The sequence below is a fragment of the Dipodomys spectabilis genome, unplaced genomic scaffold (genome assembly GCF_019054845.1).
Source record: "Dipodomys spectabilis isolate Male_0828 unplaced genomic scaffold, ASM1905484v1 ptg000286l, whole genome shotgun sequence".
Classification (NCBI taxonomy): Eukaryota; Metazoa; Chordata; class Mammalia; order Rodentia; family Heteromyidae; genus Dipodomys; species Dipodomys spectabilis.
Window position 1 is genome coordinate 710,966 of NW_024870963.1, and position 20,236 is coordinate 731,201.

The following is a 20,236-nucleotide window of genomic DNA, read 5'->3' on the forward strand; positions in this document are numbered from 1 at the left end:
AGTGGCCCTGTGGCTCAAGTGGTAGAGTGCTAGCCTTGAGCTGAAGAGCTGAGGGACAGCGCCCAGGCCCAGAATTCAGGACCCCCCCCCCCCAAAAAAAAAGAATTTAGCTATACCAATAATTGGACTGGCCTAAGTACTGGTATTTTATAGCATGTTAATTCTTCCTGTTAGCAAAGACAAAACCAGACAACTGTGTAAGAGAGACTGAATGGGTTAAAGCCTATGTGGAAATAACGTAAAGTGGGAAGAAAAATGGAGAACAGCTAGTATGGTCCCTGGAATTTATTCCTGACTCAAAAATGCTCAAGTGCTTATAAAAACTGACTGCTAAGGGCTGGGAATGTGGCTTAGTGGTAAAGTGCTTGTCTAGCATACATGAAGCCCTGGGTTCGATTCCTCGGCACCATTTAAACAGAAAAAGCCAGAAAGGGCTCTGTGGCTCAAGTGGTAGAGTGCTAGCCTTGATCAAAAGAAGCTCAAGGACAGTGTCCAGGTCCTAAGTTCAAGCCCAGGACAGGCACAAAACAAACAAACAAACAAAAAACTGACTGCAAAGCCAGGAACCTGGGGGTTCATACCTGTAATTCTAGCTACTCAGGAGACTGAGGTAAGAGGACTGAAGTTTAAACCTCAATCCTGCCACTATGGGCAGGAAAGTTTGCAAGACTCTTTTTTTTTTTTTTTTGCCAGTCATGGTGCCTGAACTCTGGGCCTGGGCATTGTCCCTCAGCTCTTCAGCTCAAGGCTAGCGCTCTACCACTTGAGCCATAGCACCACTTCTAGCTTTTTCTGCTTATGTGGTGCTGAGGAATCGAACCCAGGGCCTCATGCATGCGAGGCAAGCACTCTACCACTGAGCCACCTTCCCAGCCCCTCACAAGACTCTTATCTCCAATGAACCACCAAAAAATCAATAGTGAAACTATGGCTCAAGTGGTACCATTCCATCCTTGAACAAAAAGCTCAGGAACAGTGCCCAAGTCCTGAGTTCCAGCCCCAGTATGGATTTTAAAAAAGACACGAGTGGGCTGGGAAGGTGGCTCAGTGGCAGAGCGCTTGCCTTGCATGCCTGAGGCCCTGGGTTTGATTCCTCAGCACCACATAAGCAAAAAGAAAAAAGCCAGAAGTGGCCCTGTGGCTCAAGTGGTAGAGTGCTAGACTTGAGCTGAAGAGCAGAGGGACAGCGCCCAGGCTCAGAGTTCAGGCCCCATGACTGGACCCCCCCCCCCCCCAAAAAAAAAAGACACTTGTTTTTTAGAAAAGTAAGCTTAAGTGAAGAGAATTCAGGGAAATAGTACACAACACAGGCATGAGTGAAAGTGTAAGGCCCACTCCTAGATGGCGAGAAGACTCCACCCTTCTCGTAGCAAAGTCTCCACCCAGTACCTGCATTACCTAGGCAACTGGCACACCTGGAAGAGGTCACATCTGCATCCGCTGAGGTCACATCTGAATTTGATGTGGCCACACCTTTCTCCGCCCATACCCTAGATAAGGCCTAGCCCAGGCCCAGACGCTCTTTCTCAGCTCTTTCCTTCTCAGCTCTTTTCCAGCTCTCTTCTCTTTCCCAGCTCTCTCTCTTTCTCAGCTTTCTTCTCTTGCCCAGCTTTCTCTCCCAGCTCTTTCCCAGCTCTCTTTCCTACCTCTTTTCCTAGCTCTTTCCCAGTCTTTCTCAGCTCTTTCCCAGCTCTTTCTTTCTCAGCTCTTCCCCAGCTCTTTCTTTCCCAGCTCTCTTTCCTAGCTCTTTCCCAAGCCTTTCCCAGCCATGTGGAGGGCCAAGATGGCCTGATGCCAGCCAGAACAATGAATAAACCTACTCCTTACCTGAATACCACGTGCATGATGCTGTTCTTACTTGGCTACCTCTTTTTAGAAACTTAACATAAATGGTGCCATTATGCCAACATGCTGACCAGTGTCTCCCTCAGCCTCATCAAGGCCCCTTTCCCACTCCCCCAATTTTGCCTGGTGATCAAGTGTTTCTCAAGACCCTTAATCCATCTGGTTTACACTCTAAGTGGACAGGCCCTCACCAGGTTTTGCTGACCACCCCCATAGCAGTCAAGCCCAAGGGACAGTCACAGTGGATTCACCTGTCAAGAATAAAAAGGGCTCCTTGCCCCTTCTGTACCAACACTGACTTCGAGGTACACCTGTTCCCCCCTTGGGGGGAGACTCCTTCTTGCAGACATCATGTCACTGGCAGACCTGGAAGCAGTCACCTTCCCCTCCTACTAGGTCACATCCCAGGCCACCTCTGGTAACATGCATCCCATCTGACCTTAGGAGGGTCCCAGACCCTGAGGTCACATTCAGATCCAGTGTGGCCACACTTTTCTCCCCACCTGGCCACACCTTTTCCTGTCCCTGGCCTAGATAAGTCCTGGCCCAGAGGTGGGTGGCCCTCTTCCTTCCCCCCAACTTTCCTTTTCAGCCATACTTCTCTACCATGCATGGCGGGGGTGGGGGGTGGGTAAACAGTTTGGTAAATAAACTTTTTTTCCTGCCTGAATAGCGTGTGGTGTTCTCTTTATCGGCTACCTAATGAAACCTACCTATTTAATATACCTTACAGAAAGCACATCTGATAACAGGGGCAAAAATGTTTTAGCATCATGGGTATTTACAATAAATATCATCTACCATGTGGCCAAGATAACACTGGTTAGAATCAGCATCCCTGCTTCAAATGGAAATCAGAGTTTTAGGCCAAGAGACCAATTGCAGATGTTCTGCGTGTTAGGCACAGCCACTTGCCCCAACATGACCAATAGATAGGTAATGGTAAAGGGAAGAAGAAGATTTATCAGCCTTGCTATCAAGCATCCACAGCTAACAGAGACACAGAAAACACTTCAGTTCATCTTCAGGGCACAGACATGAGTGTTAGGTTTAGATAGAAGAGAAATTTTGGGCAGGAGCAAAAGGCAAGCAGTCCTGCCAAAATATGGTATGGTTAGTTGGTACGGGGGGGGGGGGGGGGGGGGCTCATGCCTGTAATTCTAGCTACTCAGGAAGCTGGGATCTGAGATCTGAAATCAGCCCAGGCAGGAAAATCCATGAGTTTTTGTTGTTGTTGTTGTTTGTTGTCGGTTGTGGGGCTTGAAGAGGGGATGCTGGATCTAACGGGTGCCATCTTGGTCATGCGGTGGATAGGGAATTTCCTTTTACTGGTGCAATCTTGTCTTCCTAGTGGAAGAAGGGGAAATCCCATTTCCCAGGTGATGAATGTGCCTGAATTCTTAGAGGCAGGGGTGGGACTTGGACAATAGGTTACTGGACCTGCCAGTAGTGGGTCATGAACTTCCAAGCTCCCTGTGACCCTGCCCCTGACCTGACTCTAGTTTAGGTTCAGACCAGCTCAGACCTCATGCCAGGCCTCATGTGCTGTGTCCTTTCTGGCTCTCGTCCAGTCACCATGGTCTCCCACTTCAGCTTTCCATTGGGGTTGATCTGGGTTGTTTGTATTGTTTTTCTCCTCTGACTTTCCTGCTCTCATGGCTCAGGTTTCTAACATTGTTAAGTGTGTTAGACGGGCTGCAGGTCTTTTTGACAATAGTCTGCTTGCAGATGCTGGCTTTTTAATAAAAACTTCCATTTGACCTCTCAAAATGTGGCTTCTTTGTATCTCACCAATTGGATTCACCTTTCAACAAACTCAGGGTCTGGGTACTCTCCCTGAGCTTTTCACTCAAGGCTAGTTAGTGCTCTACCACTTTGAGCTACAGCACAACTTCCAGTTTTCTGGTGGTTAATTGGAGATAAGAGTTTCACAGACTTTCCTGCCCAGTTGGGCTTTGAACTGGGATTCTCAGATCTCAGCTTCCTGAGTAGTTAGAATTACAGGCATGAGACCCTGGTGCCTGCTTCATGAGATTCTTATTTCCAATTAAATACCAAAAAGCTGGAAATGGAGGTGTGACTTAAGTAGTTAAGTGGCAGCTTGAAGCAAAAAAGCCAAGCAAGAGTATAAGGCCCTGAGAGTTGAAGCTCCAATACTGGTGCTCCCACCCCCCCCCCCTCTCACACACACACACAACCTAGTTGATCATGATCTCAGTCCTCCTTATATCATCACAGAATTCATGGTATTCACAGTTAATGTTTTCCCACATCTAAAGTAGAACATCACTTATTTGACAAATATAGCACTTGCTGATACTGGAAATGTTTGTAATGGAACAATCGTACTTATGTTACTAACAATAGAGCAAGGTGCCAGTGGCTCATGATTGTAATCTTAACTATTGAGAAAACAGATCTAAGGATTGAGGTTCAAAGCCAGACTAGGCAGAAAAGTCACATGAGATTCTTATCTTTAATTAGCCAACAAAAAATAAAAAATGGAGGTGTGGCTCAAATGGCAAAGCACCAATCTTGATCTAAAAAGCTAAAAAAGAGCAACCTGACCCTGAGTTCAAACTGCATACTCCCCCTCACACACACAAAGAAGATATTAGCATAGCACTTTATTATTTAAGACCTACTTTCCCTTGCATTCTTCTTATAAGTCTCCAAATTACTTGCTGATGCTCTACACTATTCTATAATTAATATGCCTTAGGATATGAGCCTTTAAGAAACCATAGATCACTTTTTTTTTTTTTTTGGGTCCGGTCATGGGGCCTGAACTCTGGGCCTGGACGCTGTCCCTCAGCTCTTCAGCTCAAGGCTAGCGCTCTACCACTTGAGCCACAGCGCCACTTCTGGCTTTTTTCTTTTTGCTATTGTGGTGCTGAGGAATCGAACCCAGGGCCTCAGGCATGCAAGGCAAGCTCTCTACCACTGAGCCACCTTCCCAGACCCCCATAGATCACTTTCTTAGCTTACTGTTTTATTTTATTCATTTTTTCCATGCTGAGGATCAAACTCAGAGCCTTGAACATGCTTGGTCAGTACTCTATTACTGAGTTATTTCCCCAGTCCCTTAAACTTGTTCCTTGAAACACTAATTGCCAGCTACTCAGGAGATGGAGGCAAGAGGATTATGAGTTTGAAGCCAGTCAAGGTAAAGTTAGTGAGACCCTGTCTGACTCAAAAGCAAAATATAGGGCTGGGAATGTGGCTTAGTGGTAGAGTGCTTGCTTAGCATACATGAAGCCCTGGGTTCAATTCCTCAGTATCACATATATAAAAAAAGCCATAAGTGGTGCTGTGGCTCAAGTAGTAGAGTGCTAGCCTTGAGCAAAAGAAGCCCAGGGACAGTGCCCAGGCCCTGAGTTCAAGCCCTAGGACTGGCAAAAAATCCCCCCAAAACAAAATCAAAAGCAAATATAAGCAAAAGGCTAGGTTGAGCACTTGTCTAGCAAGCTTTAGATTCTGGTTTAGTATCTCAGGTTCTCTCTCTCTCTCTCTCTCTCTTTCTCTCTCTCTCTCTTTCTCTTACTCCCTCTCTCCCTTTCACAGTCTTTCTCAGCTCTTCTCCAGCTCTTTCTCTCTTTTCTCCCTTCCTTCCTTCCTTCCTTCCTTCCTTCCTTCCTTCCTTCTTTCCTTTCTTCTTTTTTTCTTGTTTTCGGTCCTAAGGCTAGAATTCAGGGCCTGATCACTGTACATAAACACTTTTGCTCAAGGCTAGAACTCTAACACTTCAACCATACCTTCACTTCTAGATATTTGGAGTTTAATTGGAGATAAGAGTCTCATAGGTTTTTCTGCTTAGGCTGGCTTTGAACCACAATTGTCAGATCTCAGCCTCCTGAGTATCTAGGATTACAGACATGAGCCACCAGTGCCTGGCTTAGTATCTCAGTTTATCCATAATTTGTACTTTGGCCTAGATACCTTTTCTATCCTCATTGAAGTGAGTTTAGGGACCAGATCACCAATTGTCTCCTGAAACTACAGCTAACTCTCTCTGAGGCCACTTAATCTGCCATGCTTTGCAAATTTCTTTGTGCCAAGACTCATTCTTTGATGTTTGTACCCTTTGTCTGAGACTAGTCTCAGAGTGAACTTAGTGTTCCACATGAGAGGGTAGGCTCACAGAAAAAGATGCTTTCTCTCACCACGCCCACATCACCATGAGGGCTTTCCTTTCTCTACTGCCGTGGACTTCTTGGGAACAAAGAAAAGAATACAAACTCTGCTATTCAGATTCTCATACCAAGACCACTGCAACCAGCAGCGTGAATGCTTGATCTGAACCAGGTGAGTTATGATAGTTCGTGATAGGATTATTGATTTCAAGGCTCAGAATCACTGGGTGGAGACTGATTTTTCAGATGGTAAAGAAGAGAAAATGAGGGTCTGGGAAGGTGGCTCAGTGGTAGAGTGTTCCCCTTGTATGCATGAAGTCCTGGGTTCGATTCCTCAGCAGCAGATAAGCAGAAAAAGCCGGAAGTGGTGCCATGGCTTAAGTGGCAGAGTGCTAGCCTTGAGCTGAAGAGCTGAGGGACAGAGCCCAGGCCAGGACTTCAGGCCCCACAACTGACACACACACATACACAGACACAGACATAGACACACACACACAAGAATAGAAAATGATACATTTTATGTTCTTTTGAACACAGAATCTCCTAAGAGTTTAGTTGCTCACTAGAGCTAGCTGGAGATTGATGGGTTCCTCAGTTTAAGTATAAAGAGAGGCCACACAAGGTGATTAATATATTAATATATTTCTCTTACTTCCTCCCCCCTCCCATTTCATTCATGGCTTACATATTCTGCCAGATACTTTTCTTTTTTTCTTTTTCTTTTTTTTTAGGGGTCCAGTCATGGGGCCTGAACTCTGGGGCCTGGGCGCTGTCCCTCAGCTCTTCAGCTCAAGGCTAGCGCTCTACTACTTGAGCCACAGTGCCACTTCCAGCTTTTTTCTTTTTGCTTATGTGGTACAGAGGAATCGAACCCAGGGCCTCATGCATGCAAGGCAAGCACTCTACCACTGAGCCACCTTCCCAGACCCCCAAATACTTTTCTATTTCCTATAAACTTTATTATTTAATGAGAGTAATCACCATGTAGCCTGGGAACCACTCAGTAAAATAAAGCCCAGGTACTTTCACTGGCAGGGGAAGGAGTTTTAAAGTTTTGCTCTAGCCAGGCACTGGTAGGGTATTCAGAAAGCTGAGATCTGAGAATCATAGTTCAAAGATAGGCTAGGTAGAAAGTCTGTTGGACTCTTTTTTTTTTTTTTAGTCCGATCATGGGGCCTGAACTCTGGGCCTGGACGCTGTTCCTCAGCTCTTCAGCTTAAAGCTAGCGCTCTACCACTTGAGCCACAGCGCCACTTCCAGTTTTTTTCTTTTTTGCTTATGTGGTGCTGAGGAATCGAACCCAGGGTCTCATGCATGCAAAGTAAGCGCTCTACCACTGAGCCACCTTCCCAGCCCTCTGTTGGACTCTTAACTCCAATTAATCACCCAAAATTCAGAGGCAGAACTGTGGTAGAGTTCCAGTCTAGAGTGAAAAGCTAAGGGACAGTGCCCAGGCTCTTCTCTTATAGTACTAAATCAATTGATTAATCAGTTAATTAATTGATAAAGTGGAGCTCCACCCACAGAAATATTTTATTGTACTTCCTTCTCTCTTCCCTGTGCACTTACAGGTGACCCTGGTAGCTGACATGGCATCTTCTCTGAAGGTCTGGGGCAGTCTTGTGGCTCTCCTCTGCCTCCAGTGCAGGCTACTTGTTCATGGCCATGACATTTCCAGGAAGGAGTTTATGGCAGAGCACTATCTAAATCCAAGCCAACAATTTCATGTGTACAGATGTGATGTACTTATGAGGGAGAAAGCTCTGAAACACAAGACCTCTCACCTGTTCATTTATGCCTCCTGGTACAAAATCAAGCAAGTATGCAATAGTGTCAACTGGAAAAAGCTTTACAGAAATGCCTACATATGGGCCCAGACTCCCATCAAAGTGCTCAAGTGCCACTGGAATAGTTTCACAAATAGCTACAGAGAGATCAGGAGCTACAGCTATGTTCAGTTCCATTGTAATATGGATGGGTATGTGGAAAGCATAGAAGACATGAAGACTATAGACACTGTCTTCTACTAGAAAGACTGTGTCAGCCCCAGGGCTTTGTTGTTGTGATGTTCTTGTTTATTTTTTTTCAGATTGGTTCTTGCATTTTTGCTTAAGCTGCCCTTGAATCAAAATCCTCCTATCTATGCCTCCTGACCTGCTGCAATTATAGGTGTGCACTACTCTGCTGTGTTCCAGATTTGGGGAGAGTATTTAGTAGTTCTCAAGTGGTGCCTCCAGCCTATATAGCCACCATTACTCCTTGATTTGCATTTGTGTATCAATGTTTTTCAATCATTTGTTATGTATCACATAGATTTTTGAAAGTACAAATTTGTTTTACAGTGTTCTTTGTGTAGAATATGACTCTGTCCTCATTTACTTAATTCACTTCTGCTTTTTTATTGTTGTTCCAGTGCTGAGGCTTGAACTCAGGTTCTGGGTGCTGTTCCTTAGCTATGCATCCAAGGTTGGGGCTCTACAACTTGAACCACAACTCCACTACTGGCTTTGTTGATATGAAAATAATACTCTAAAGTATGGTGCTTTGTAATACTAAGTGCTTTTGTCACAAGGTAAAGGTTAAGGTTTGAAATTTCTCTTTAAAAGTAAGGACTCAGCTGGGTTGTGGTGGCTCACACCTGTAATCCTAGCTACTCAGGAGGCTGAGATCTGAGGATTGCAGTTCAAAGCCAGCCTGGGCAGGAATGTCCTTGAGACTCTTATCTCCAATTAACCACCAGAAAACCAGAAGTGGTGCTTTGGCTCAAGGGAGAGTGTGCTTGCCTTGAGCTGAAGAGCTCAGGGACAGTGCCTAGACCCAGTTCAAGCCCCACAACCAACAAAAACAAAAAATACAAACAAATAAAAGTAGGGACTCTTCACTTATGGTCCTTGACTCTGATGGCCAAATAGGAATTTCTGGACAAGTCACAATGGTAAGAAAACTGGGCACAGCTTTATTGAGTAGGCAAATAAGCAAGCAAACAGAGAAGCAGACATGCAGACAAACAGAAGGGCAGAGATACAAGCTAACAAAGTGTGGATGCTCTAGAAGAGAGACACATACAGGTATTTATATGGTAAAGGTAGGGGGTCAGACTTAAAAATAGGAAAAGATAGGAGTTTATCTTTGCTCTCAGTTACTCTTCATGTTGTTACACTTTCTGAGTTCCTGGGTCTTGTCTAGCATTCTGGTTGTTTACATTTTAGGTCCATCCTTTAGTAACGTTTGGGGAGCATTTCTCTCCCTTCTTTGAGCCCCCTATTTTGCATATCTCCCATAGATTTATAGGTAAGTACATTCCTGCTCATCTGTCTATTGTCAGTTTATTTTATTTTATATATTTGTGCCAGTAGTAGGGCTTGAATTCAGTGTCTAGGTACCATCCTTAGTACTCTACCACTTGAGATATACCTATACTTCTGGCTTTTGGCTGGCTAATTACATAAGACACTTGGACTTTTCAGCTAGGGATGGTTTTTATGAGACAAGTTCTCCTTTTTTTTTTAAAAATTCAAAGGACTGGGAAGGTGGCTCAGTGTTAGAGTGCCTGCCTACTATGAGTGAAGCCCTGAGCAAAAAGCTCAGGGACAGTGCCCAGGCCCTGAGTTCAAGCCCCAGGCCTGGCAAAAAAAAATTCAAAGTAAGTTGCTTTAAAGTTTCTGCTTCAGCTAAGTGGCTTGGCTATTGTTGATTATTCTGCTAAGATGACATCAGCAAGTAAAGAAGGGAAAGAGGAATTGCTTTGAGATAAGGAAGGATTTTTTTTTTTTTTTTTTTTTTTTTTGGGTCCGGTCGTGGGGCCTGAACTCTGGGCCTGGGCTCTGTCCCTCAGCTCTTCAGCTCAAGGCTAGTGCTCTACCACTTGAGCCACAGCGCCACTTCCGGCTTTTTTTCTTTTTGCTTATGTGGTGCTGAGGAATCGAACCCAGGGCCTCGAGCATGCAAGGCAAGCGCTCTACCACTGAGCCACCTTCCCAGCCCAAGGAAGGATTTTTGAAATGTCTTTAAGGTATGTCTTTAAGACACATCTCAGATACTTCAAGAGATCATAGAGGGTTTGGGTATTGAAAGCCTTAGACCAGAAGACCGTGCAGAGACCAAGTCATATACAGGGCTGGGAAGTGGATTGGGGGTGGAGAATTCCACTAGGGGAAGAGGGTACTCTGCTCACAGCTAGAAACTAAAGATAACATGAAATTCCAGGACTGAGTGAGGGCTAAGATTTATGGTTGTAATTGTAGGGCAGGAGATTACTTTAAGGGGGACAGTTGTTTCCTTTTATGGTTGTAGCTTGCCAAATGGGGACATTATTTTAAGGGATACTGTTGTTAAGGCTTGCAGCTGCCTGCTCCAAATAGCCCTGTGTCAGCTACTTCAAAGGAAGGGCCATACTTCATTACAAGGCTAGAGATGGAGTGTCTTCTCAGGTGGAAGAGATCAGGCTAACATTCTTCCCTTTTGTGTTTAATAGGTACAGGTACTGGGCCAGGAGCAGGGGTGAGGGTCTGTCTTCTGAAGCTGCTTCCTGCTGAAAGTGTGCAGAGTAAACAAGATAGGGCTTCCCTGAGTTGATGTTTGGCTGGGTACCATCTGAGAAGCAGCTGGTTGAAAGTCTGATTGGTAAAGGTCCTTTTCCTCTCCACAAGAATGCTCTGTAAATATCTAAAAAGGCAAGGTACAATCAATAAAAGGCAAAAAAATTGCTGCTAGCAGGCCCATAAAAGGCATAAGTCAGGTAGTAATTGGTCCCCAGAAGGGGCTGTCAAAAACCTTAGTCCTGCTGGGCGCTGGTGGCTCACCCCTGTAATCCTAGCTACTCAGGAGGCTGAGATCTGAGGGTCGCAGTTCAAAGCCAGAGTGGGCAGAAAAGACTGTGAGACTCCTATCTCCAATAAACTACTAGAAAACCAGAAGTGGCACTGTAGCTCAAGTGGTAGAGCATTCGCCTTGAGCTGAAGAGCTCAGGGATGGCACCCAAGCCCAGAGTTCAAGCCCCACGACCAAAAAAAAAAAAAAAAAAACCTCAGTCCTGGTTGGACCTTAATCTCACAGCTAACTATTTTAGAGCTTTGATGTTTTGCTCTACTCTGCCAGTCATATTAACATAGTAGCAACACTCCTCTCCCAGGAAAAGGCAAATCTCCCTTTTTTTTTTGTCAGTCAGTAAATCTAGGGCCCTTCTGCTTTGGAGGGCCAAGTCAGCCAGAGAGTTTGGCTGAGTTTGTAGCAAGTTAAGAGCCTCTATGATCTCTTTGGCTGAGGACTCTAAGGCTTCATGTACCTGATTGTTGGAAGTTATGGAGTGATACAGACCCCTGAAGCTAGTCCTATGGATGCTACCATGGTTACCAAACTTATTCCCATTAAAAAGGGAAGGAGGAAGACTTATCTCTGTTAGCTTGGGATCTTAGGGAGGTCTTCATCAGCCAGCACCTGAAGTTCAGTGAAAGTGCATAGCATGTACTGGGGGACTGGAGTTACTAAAATGCAAGAGGAAGGTGTATTAGGCCCAATACATAATGATAAGGAAGATTCACACCAAAATAGCATTCCACTGGGGGCTTTGATGACCAATTTAGGTAAAACCTTGGTTAATCATAACAAGAAAATGGAGGATGTCTTGTTCATCTTGGAGACAAAGCACAGTATCTGACTCCCTATATCCTGGAGGGGAAAGTAAGATTTCTCCAGCTTTATCTGGAACCTGAGGAGGAGGTGGCAGAAATATCTAAAGGTACCAGAGCCAACAGGTATACCGCACTGTAGGTTGGCACACAGAAAGCAATTCTTGGTGGAAATGTTAAGGGCTTGAAACATCAATAAAGATTAAGTAAACTGGCTCAGGTCAAAGGCTCTTAGGATGATATGGAATCTTGGAGTTGGATTGTTGGCTTTTTGATGGGGGAAAGAGCCTTTTGCAGTAATGCCTTAAGGTTAAGGGCCTTCCTTTTAATGACTGCCTGGGCATCATGGTTGTTTATAGTTCCCATTTTTCCTATGACTGCCTGGGCATCATGGTTGTTTATAGTTCCCATTTTTCCTATTTCCCACTTCTTTTTTTTGGGGGGGCGGTCCGGTCGTGGGCCCTGAACTCTGGGCCTGGGCGCTGTCCCTCAGCTCTTCAGCTCAAGGCTAGCGTTCTACCACTTGAGCCACAGCGCCACTTCTGGCTTTTTTCATTTTGCTTATGTGATGCTGAGGAATCGAACCCAGGGCCTCAGGCATGAAAGGCACGCACTCTACCACTGAGCCATCTTCCCAGCCCCCTATTTCCCACTTCTTATTTATGGAAGAGCTGATTGTGAAAGTTAGGTTACAGCAGGTTGGGATTAATGGGGAAGGGGTTGTTACACTGGATGCCACCTGAAAACAGGGATCCTCATGTCCCTTAGTGCTCCCCTTCTTATTGTTTTGGATGTGTGATTACTGTAGGTTTTTAAGTTTTTATCACCCAGGCTGAAGAGGCTTAGAAGAAGCCCAGGACTGTAACAATGATAATTACAAGACCAGGAAGGGCAGTCAAACCACACATTATCATGATGGGATTTTTTTTTTTCTGATTGGTTGTGAAGCAAACATATGTAGGTGGGGAGTGCATACAATCTCCTCAGGTTGTATAGTTGCAGATACATGCCTTTTTTTTTTTTGGGTCTGGTCGTGGGGCCTGAACACTGGGCCTGGGCGCTGTCCCTCAGCTCTTCAGCTCAAGGCTAGCGCTCTACCACTTGAGCCACAACACCACTTCCGGCTTTTTTCTTTTTGCTTATGTGGTGCTGAGGAATCGAACCCAGGGCCTCTGGCATGCAAGGCAAGCGCTTTACCACTGAGCCACTTCCCAGCCTGATACATGCCTTTTTAAGGTCAAAGTTGAGGATGACTGGAGAGTTGTAACCTCCAGTAGGACACCAAGTGGATGCTACACCTGGTTGGATGGAACAGAAATCATATAAAAATTGTAGACAGGGGCTGGAAAGGTGGCTCAGTGGTAGAACACTTGCCTTGCATACATGAGGCCCTGGGTTCCATTCCTCAGCACCACATAAGCATAAAGAAAAAAGCCGGAAGTGGTGCTGTGGCTCGAGTGGTAGAGCACTTGCTTTGAGCTGAAGAGCTGAGGGACAGCGCCCAGGCCCAGAGTTCAGGCCCTACGACCGGACCAAAAAAGAAAAATTGTAGACATATGCAGAGGATTCTGGTGAGGAGGCTTGTAAGGGGATAACCAGCAGGAAGAGGGTGAGGAGTCTCAGAACCATTGCAGAAAACACAGGAAAAGATAGAAGGAAAGGCAGAGGATGTGGTTTCCTAGGCTCAGCAGTATCTGATGAGCCAGAGACCAGTCTGTTGGGGCTGCTACTCCCAGGCCATTCCCTGGGAGAAGACAGGTTGTCATGATAAAGAGACCAACCAAAGCCATGGCTCTCATACAGATGCTACTTATCCACAGTGAGGCCCTCCAGTCCCTCAATGACTCAGGAAAGGCTGGGCCCAAACTTCTTTATCCATAGAGACAGGAGTCCACTTGGCTCAGAGGTGTATGAAGGTTGATCAGGCAGGTGAGGTTTGACATGGAGGAGGTGAACCAATGGGGACGTCCCTGAACCTGCAAAGCCATGGGTGTAGAGTTACTGGATAAGGTCTTCCACACTTAGCAGAAAACTTGGTAGAATCTGGTGCCTGTTGCAAATAAGTTTTGGAAATGTATACTAGGTCTCCAGCATTTATGGAAGGAGCTGGGGATGGTGAGGAGGGCATAGGGTTATGGTAGTCAGCATACTTCCAAAGAAAGATATGTAGGTGCTGAAAAAGGGAACACGACATTGGGTGAGGCAAAAGAGAATCCAAAGCCTGGAACAGGAGCCTAAGGTGGGCAGCCATATATAACTTCAAAAGGGCTAAGCATCAAAGGCTTTTTTAGCAAAACCCACAAGTGAAAAAGAGCCACAGGCAAAAGTTCGAACCAGTCTAAATGTAATTTAAGGGGCATTTTAGTGAGAACTTGTTTAAGGGAGAGATTGGCACATTCCACTTTTCCTGATGACTGAGGGTAGGGAATGTAAAAGTGCCAGGAGATATTTAGAAACTTAGCTAAAAGCTGGGTTACAGAGGAGACAAATTCTGGATCATTGTCTGAATGAAGGCTAGCAGACCAAAGCCGGGAATTATTCTCTGTAGTAGGAAATGGGACATGGAGGAGCTTTCTTATTGGTGGTGGGAAATTCCTCTACTTATCCTGTAAAGGTGTCCACAAAAACCAGCAGGTACTTGTATTTATGAACTATTGACATGTGACTAAAATCAATTTGGCAGTCCAAACTGGGTAGGTTACCTTGAGCCTGATGGGTTGGAAAGGGAGGTGGCCACACATTGGTGTTGGGGTCTTTTGGCATACCTCACAGATCTGCGAAAGCTGTGCAAGGAAGTGCATATTGACTGGACTTAAAGGGAGGCTTTGTTTAAGGAACTATCTTAAAGCACTGACATGGGGGTGGAAAAGGTGAGATAAGTATTTAAGAATATCCTGAATGCATGGTTGGAATGGGCTACTCATTATGGGCAGTATTAGGGCATGGTCCTTTGAGGATATCATAGCCTCTTTGGCAGTCACATTGGCCAGGTTATTTCCCTTAGTTATAACTGAATCAGCTCACTGGTGAGCTTTGCAGCAAACTATGCCATTAGCCAAGGGGAGAAAAGAGACCTCCAGAAATTTAGTGATATAGAGGCCAATTATAACTGAAGTTCCCTTACTTGGTAAAAGGCCTTGTTCTTTCCAGATGGCTGCATGAGAAAGGACTGTATGGAAGGTATACTTAAGAGTCCATGTACACTGTCAGAGAATGACCTGCAGCCAGGTGGAATGCCTGAGTTAGGGCCAAGAGTTCAGCCTGTTGGTTACTGGTATGGATGGGTAGGGAAACTCAAGGATGGCCTCAAGAATACCAGAGATATGGGCTGGGAAGGTGGCTCAGTGGTAGAGCACTTGCCTTGCATGCCTGAGGCCCTGGGTTCGATTCCTCAGCACCACATAAGCAAAAAGAAAAAAGCTGGAAGTGGCGCTGTGGCTCGAGTGGTAGAGCGCTAGCCTTGAGCTGAAGAGCTGAGAAACAGTGCCCAGGTCCAGAGTTCAGGCCCCACCACTGGACCCTCCCCCCCCCCAAAAAAAAGAATATCAGAGATACATACAACAGCGTATCCAGCCACCCACAAATCTTCCAAAAGGAAAGAGCTGCCATCAGTGAACCTGATTAAATGGGAATCTTGAAGTGGTCGTTCCATAATGTGGGCCAGGTGAGGCAACAAATCCTCCAGAGTCTCCACCTGTGTACATAGGTGAGGCTTCTATGTCTGGAATTGGCAATAGGGTTGGGGAAAGCAGAACTGGAAGGTTAAGGTAGGGTACACTCTACCAATGATACCTGAAGGGAAAGAATGTAAGAGGGAGGAATCATGTGTAGCCCCTTGTATGTTAGTAGGTCAGAAAGGTGATGGTGAGAAAGAATGGTGAAGGCTATGCCAAAGGTTGATTCCTGTATCAAAACAGAAGTGGCCAGGGTGCAAAGGCGAGGAGCCCATCCCTGAGTGGTAGGGTCTAGGTGTTTTGAAAAATAAACAACTGGTATAAATGTAGGTCCACCCTCTTGGCCTAAGACTTCCATTGCAAAACTCTGATTTTCAGTTACATACAAAAGAAAAACGGGCAGGGGCCTGTAATAGGGCCTGGTGAAGTTGTTTGAAGGGAGAAACAAGGAAGGAAGAAGTTAAAAGAGGTTTCTCTGATGGCCCCTTAGCCATCTCATACAGGAGGCAGGCTATGAGTGAGCAGGTGAGGATCTAGGACCTAAGGTTGCTGGCCAGACCCAGAAAGCAAAGAAGCTCAGATTTAGTGGAGGAAACAGGGTAATTAACAATTCAATGTTTTTGTGGAGTGGTGATCACTTTGTGAGTGGGGGTAAGTTTAACTTCCAAATAAGTCACAGACTGTTGGATAGGCTGCACCTTGTTGGGTGAGACTCAGTACCCCCGAGTGGCAAGAAAATTAAGAAATGTCACCATATGGGTGGCAAGAAAATTAAGAAATGTCACCATATGGGTGTCCACAATGGCTTGGTGGGACAACAAATGAAAATGTCATCCACAGACTAGATGAGGGTGGATGCTTGCAAGTCTAGGTCCTGCTAGTCCCACACCAAAGCTTGGCCAAACAGATGAGGACTATCCCTGAAGCCCTGAAACAGCATAGTCCAAGTGGTCTGTGTTGTGGTTTGGGTAATGGGTTCAATCTTTGTGAAGGTGAAGAGGTCCTGAGAGCAAGGAGGCAAAAAGATAGTAAAAAAGGTGACTTTTAAGTCCAACACAGAATAGAAAGCAACCGCCATAGGAATTGTGGAAAGGAGAGTATATGGATTGTGTACAATGGGAAATACAGGTACAGCAGCTGCATTATGAGACGAAGGTCCCAAACCAAGGGAAATAACCCATTGGGCTTAGTCACTGTCAGAATGGGAGAGTTATAAAGAGATTAGCCCCCTTCTCAATTGATCCTTAACAATAGGCTGTAATCCCAAAAGGCTGCAGCAAGGGAGGAAGGACTGAGGTTGTGAAGGAAAGTGCTGGGGGGCCCTTAGGGAAATTTGAATGGGAGCATGTTTGGCAATAGAAGGGTGTCCCAAGCCAAAGGGTTGACTTTGGAGCAAGGGAGAAGAAAACCTGTGGAGTCACCAGGTGAATCCATCAAAGCCATCAACAAAGACCAGGGGAGAGGGGGGAGTAAGGAAGGCTGAATTATTGTCACATTGTAACTGCTGGGAAGGACACAAAGTAAGGCACCCAATTTGGTCAGAAGGTGGTAGGACAGGACAGTGGGTCATGACAAAAAAAAGGAGTTAAAAAAAAGTCACCATAGGAAAAAGACAAGTAACAGGGTGGGGTTGTTGGGACCTATATGGTTTGCCCTCAACTCCAACTATGGAGGTCTCAGCTAGGTAGGTCAGGCCCCAGAATTCTGTAAGCACTGAATACATGGCACCTGTAACCATCAGAAATGAAATAGATCTACCCGCAACTGATTGTTACTCTGGGCTCCTATGTGGTGATATGAGTGGTCAGGGTTGGAAGTCCAGGGCCTTTTCAGTCTTCAGCTGCCAGTCCCAGAAGGTTGAAGGGAAGTGGTGGGGCTCTTTTGAATGGCTGCCATCCTTGGGAGGATGATGGACCAGTGCCCCCACTCACAACACCTGCAGCACAGTCAGGTCAGCTTCCACAGCTGCAAGCAAGCTGCAGCTGCATACCCACGCTGGCCACACTGGTAGCACAGATGGGAGATCTTGGAGACATCTCTTTTTTCTTTCAGAGGGCAAGACTCCCTCCAATGCCCCTCCTGACCACAATCCTAACAGGACCCTGGTGGTTCCTGTCAGGAAGGGGATAGTTGTGAGGCTTGAGGCTGATGGATCTTGGCCAGCATCTGGTACTTTACCTTTTAAGCCTTTTCCTCCCTGCCATTATAAACCTTAAATGCAACCTCTAAAACTTGGGTCTGGGGGTTCAAGGTCTCCTATAAAAATTCTTTAGCTTGGCTCAGATGTCAGGAGTGGCCTGATTAAAAAAATAAGTCATTAGCAATTTTTTTCCATCAGCAAATTCAGGATCCAGGTTGGTAAACTGTAAAAGGGCCTGATTAAGCCATGCCAAAAAGGCAGATAGATTTTCTTTTCTTTTCTTTTTTTGTCACAATTGATGGCTTTTCCTGCTGTTTGCCTGAGTCCCATAAGGATACAGGTAATAAACTGGCCACAACTGAGCTGGCCTGCCTGATTCTGGGGCATTTCCCCAGACCCCTCAATGCTCCTTCAGTAAGAGGGTGTTAGTTAAAATCGAATAAACATCATGCCAGGTCACATCATGAGACTGAATTACACACTGTAATTCCTTAATGTAAGTGGAGGGATTAGAAATGAAAGACTCCAGACATTTCTCAATCTGGGATAGGTTGAAGCTATGGGAGCAACATTGAGTTATGAGAACAAAGTAGATTCCCATCACTGTGTGCTTGCTTGCCAGATTTTTGGCTGATGGAGTACCCTTCTTCACAGAAGTAAATTTTGCCTTGATGAGACAAACTTCATTTTTGTGTCTATACTTATAACATTTGAAACAGTGATCCTAAGAACTTAGTCTCCTGAGTTGCTCAGATTTTATGTGTGAGCCACCAATTCCTGGCCCCATACCAGTTTTACCTTCTTCTCCACCAAGAAGAATTTGTTAGGATTTAGTCCTGCTCTTTCTGGTATCCATATAGTGTTATAACTCAGGCAAACAAAAATAGAGGAGTGCCACACACTGAGAAATTTGAAAGTTCTTTATTGAAGCCAGTATGGTGATCCAGAGTGGCTATCACCCAACAAAGATCTCTGGGATCTTTGAGGTCTCTGAGAAGAAGTTAAGTGGGGGTTTTAAAGGCAGAAACTGCAAAATTTACATATGTTTACAGAGATTATGTACTGACCACCTAAGGCTCCTACAGGCGATGGTAACATAACTCTTAATTAAACAAAAGTGACAGCAAGGGGGTTCAGGATCTAGGTAGATTGTAAAACAGGAGTTATAGCTCAACAATTTGTTCAAAAGATGCCAAAAAATATGGCTCCAGACTTCTCCCTTATCTTGAAATTCTGTATGGTCTTTAGCTGTAAAACTGGGGTCAAGAGGAGGTTAGGTATTTCACTCTAGTGAGAGATCCACCAGAGTGTCGTGCACATAGTTTATACATGTAAAATGTACATATGGTTTACATTCGCATATACAGAGATTGTGTGTGTGTGTGTATGTGTGTGTGTGTGTGTGTGTGCATGCACACCAACTAGAGCTTGAACTCAAGACCTGGACACTGTCCCTGTGCTTCTTTGGCTCAAGGTGCTATACTACTTGAGCCACAGCACTAATTCCAGCCTTTTCTTTTTTCTTTTGTCAGTCGTGGGCCTTAAACTCTGAGCTGCACACTGTCCCTCAGTTCAAGGCTAGTGCCTTAATTAATGATGCTTGGCTAGGAAGAACTGGTGTCTTCAGAATATTCATTATTTTTATCTTCAAACACGGACAATATATGCATTTACTTCTTTCATTCATCTGAGTTTTATTTTTCAGTCTTTCCATACTTTGTTTTTGTTTGATTTTTTTTTTTTGTTGGTTGTGGGACTTGAACTCTGGGCTTGGGTGCTGTCCCTCAGCTCTTCAGCTCAAGGCTAGCTCTCTACCACTTGAACCACAGTGCCACTTCCGGTTTTCTGAGTGGTTTATTGGAGATAAGATTCTCACAGACTTTCCTGCCTAGGCTGGCTTCTAACCATGATCCTCAGATCTCAGCCTCCTGAGTAGCTAGGATTACAGGCATGAGCCACAAGTGCCTGGCAGTTTTTTTTCTTTCCCTTTCTTTCTTTTTTTCTTTCTCTCTCTCTCTCTCTCTCTTTCTTTCTTTCTTTCTTTCTCTTTCCTTCCTTTCTTCCTTCTTTTCTCTCTCTCTCTTTCTTTTTTTGTCATTCGTAGGGCCTGAATTCTGGGCCTGGGCGCTGAACCTCTGTTCTTAAGCTCAAGGATAGTGCTCTATCAATTGAGCCACAGTGGCACTTCCGGTTTTCTGAGTGGTTTACTGGAGATGAGTCTCATGGACTTTCCTACCAGGGCTGGATTACAGGAATGAGCCACTGGCACGTGGCAACTTCTTTCTTTCTTTCTTTCTTTCTTTCTTTCTTTCTTTCTTTCTTTCTTTCTTTCTTTCTTTCTTTCTTTCTTTCTTTCTTTCTTTCTTTCTTTCTTTCTTTCTTTCTTTCTTCCTTCCTTCCTTCCTTCCTTCTTCCTCCCTTTCTTTCTTTGTTGGTCATAAGGCCTGAACTCTGGGCCTAGGCGTTATCCTTCAGCTCTTCAGCTCAAGGTTAGTGCTCTACCACCTAAGCCACAGTGCCACTTCTGGCTTTCTTCTGTTTATATGGTGCTGAGGAATCGAACCCAGGGCCTCATGCATGCGAGGCAAGCACTCTACCACTGAGCCATCTTTCCAGCCCTGATTTTTTCCTATTTCAGTTTTCTTGGGTGCAATGCGATTTTTAAAAATATATATATATATATTTATTCATTTACTTTTGGCACTTGGGCCTGAATTCAAAACTGAATGCTGTTGCTTATTTTTTTCACACAAGGCTGAGGCTCCATCTCTTGAGCCACACATCTACTTCCAGCTTTTTTCCTGGTTAGTTGGAATT

General features: G+C 45.0%; 1 protein-coding gene across 1 annotated transcript; it reads left to right on the forward strand.

Moving 5' to 3' along the window:
- Positions 1-5,993: 5,993 nt before the first annotated feature.
- LOC122126600 (epididymal secretory protein E3-beta-like) lies at positions 5,994-8,386 on the forward strand. Its single transcript, XM_042701098.1, has 2 exons — positions 5,994-6,150; positions 7,550-8,386. The coding sequence occupies exons 1-2, from the start codon at positions 6,133-6,135 to the stop codon at positions 8,006-8,008; spliced, it is 477 nt and encodes a 158-aa protein (XP_042557032.1). The 5' UTR covers positions 5,994-6,132; the 3' UTR covers positions 8,009-8,386.
- The last annotated feature ends 11,850 nt before the right edge of the window (positions 8,387-20,236 follow it).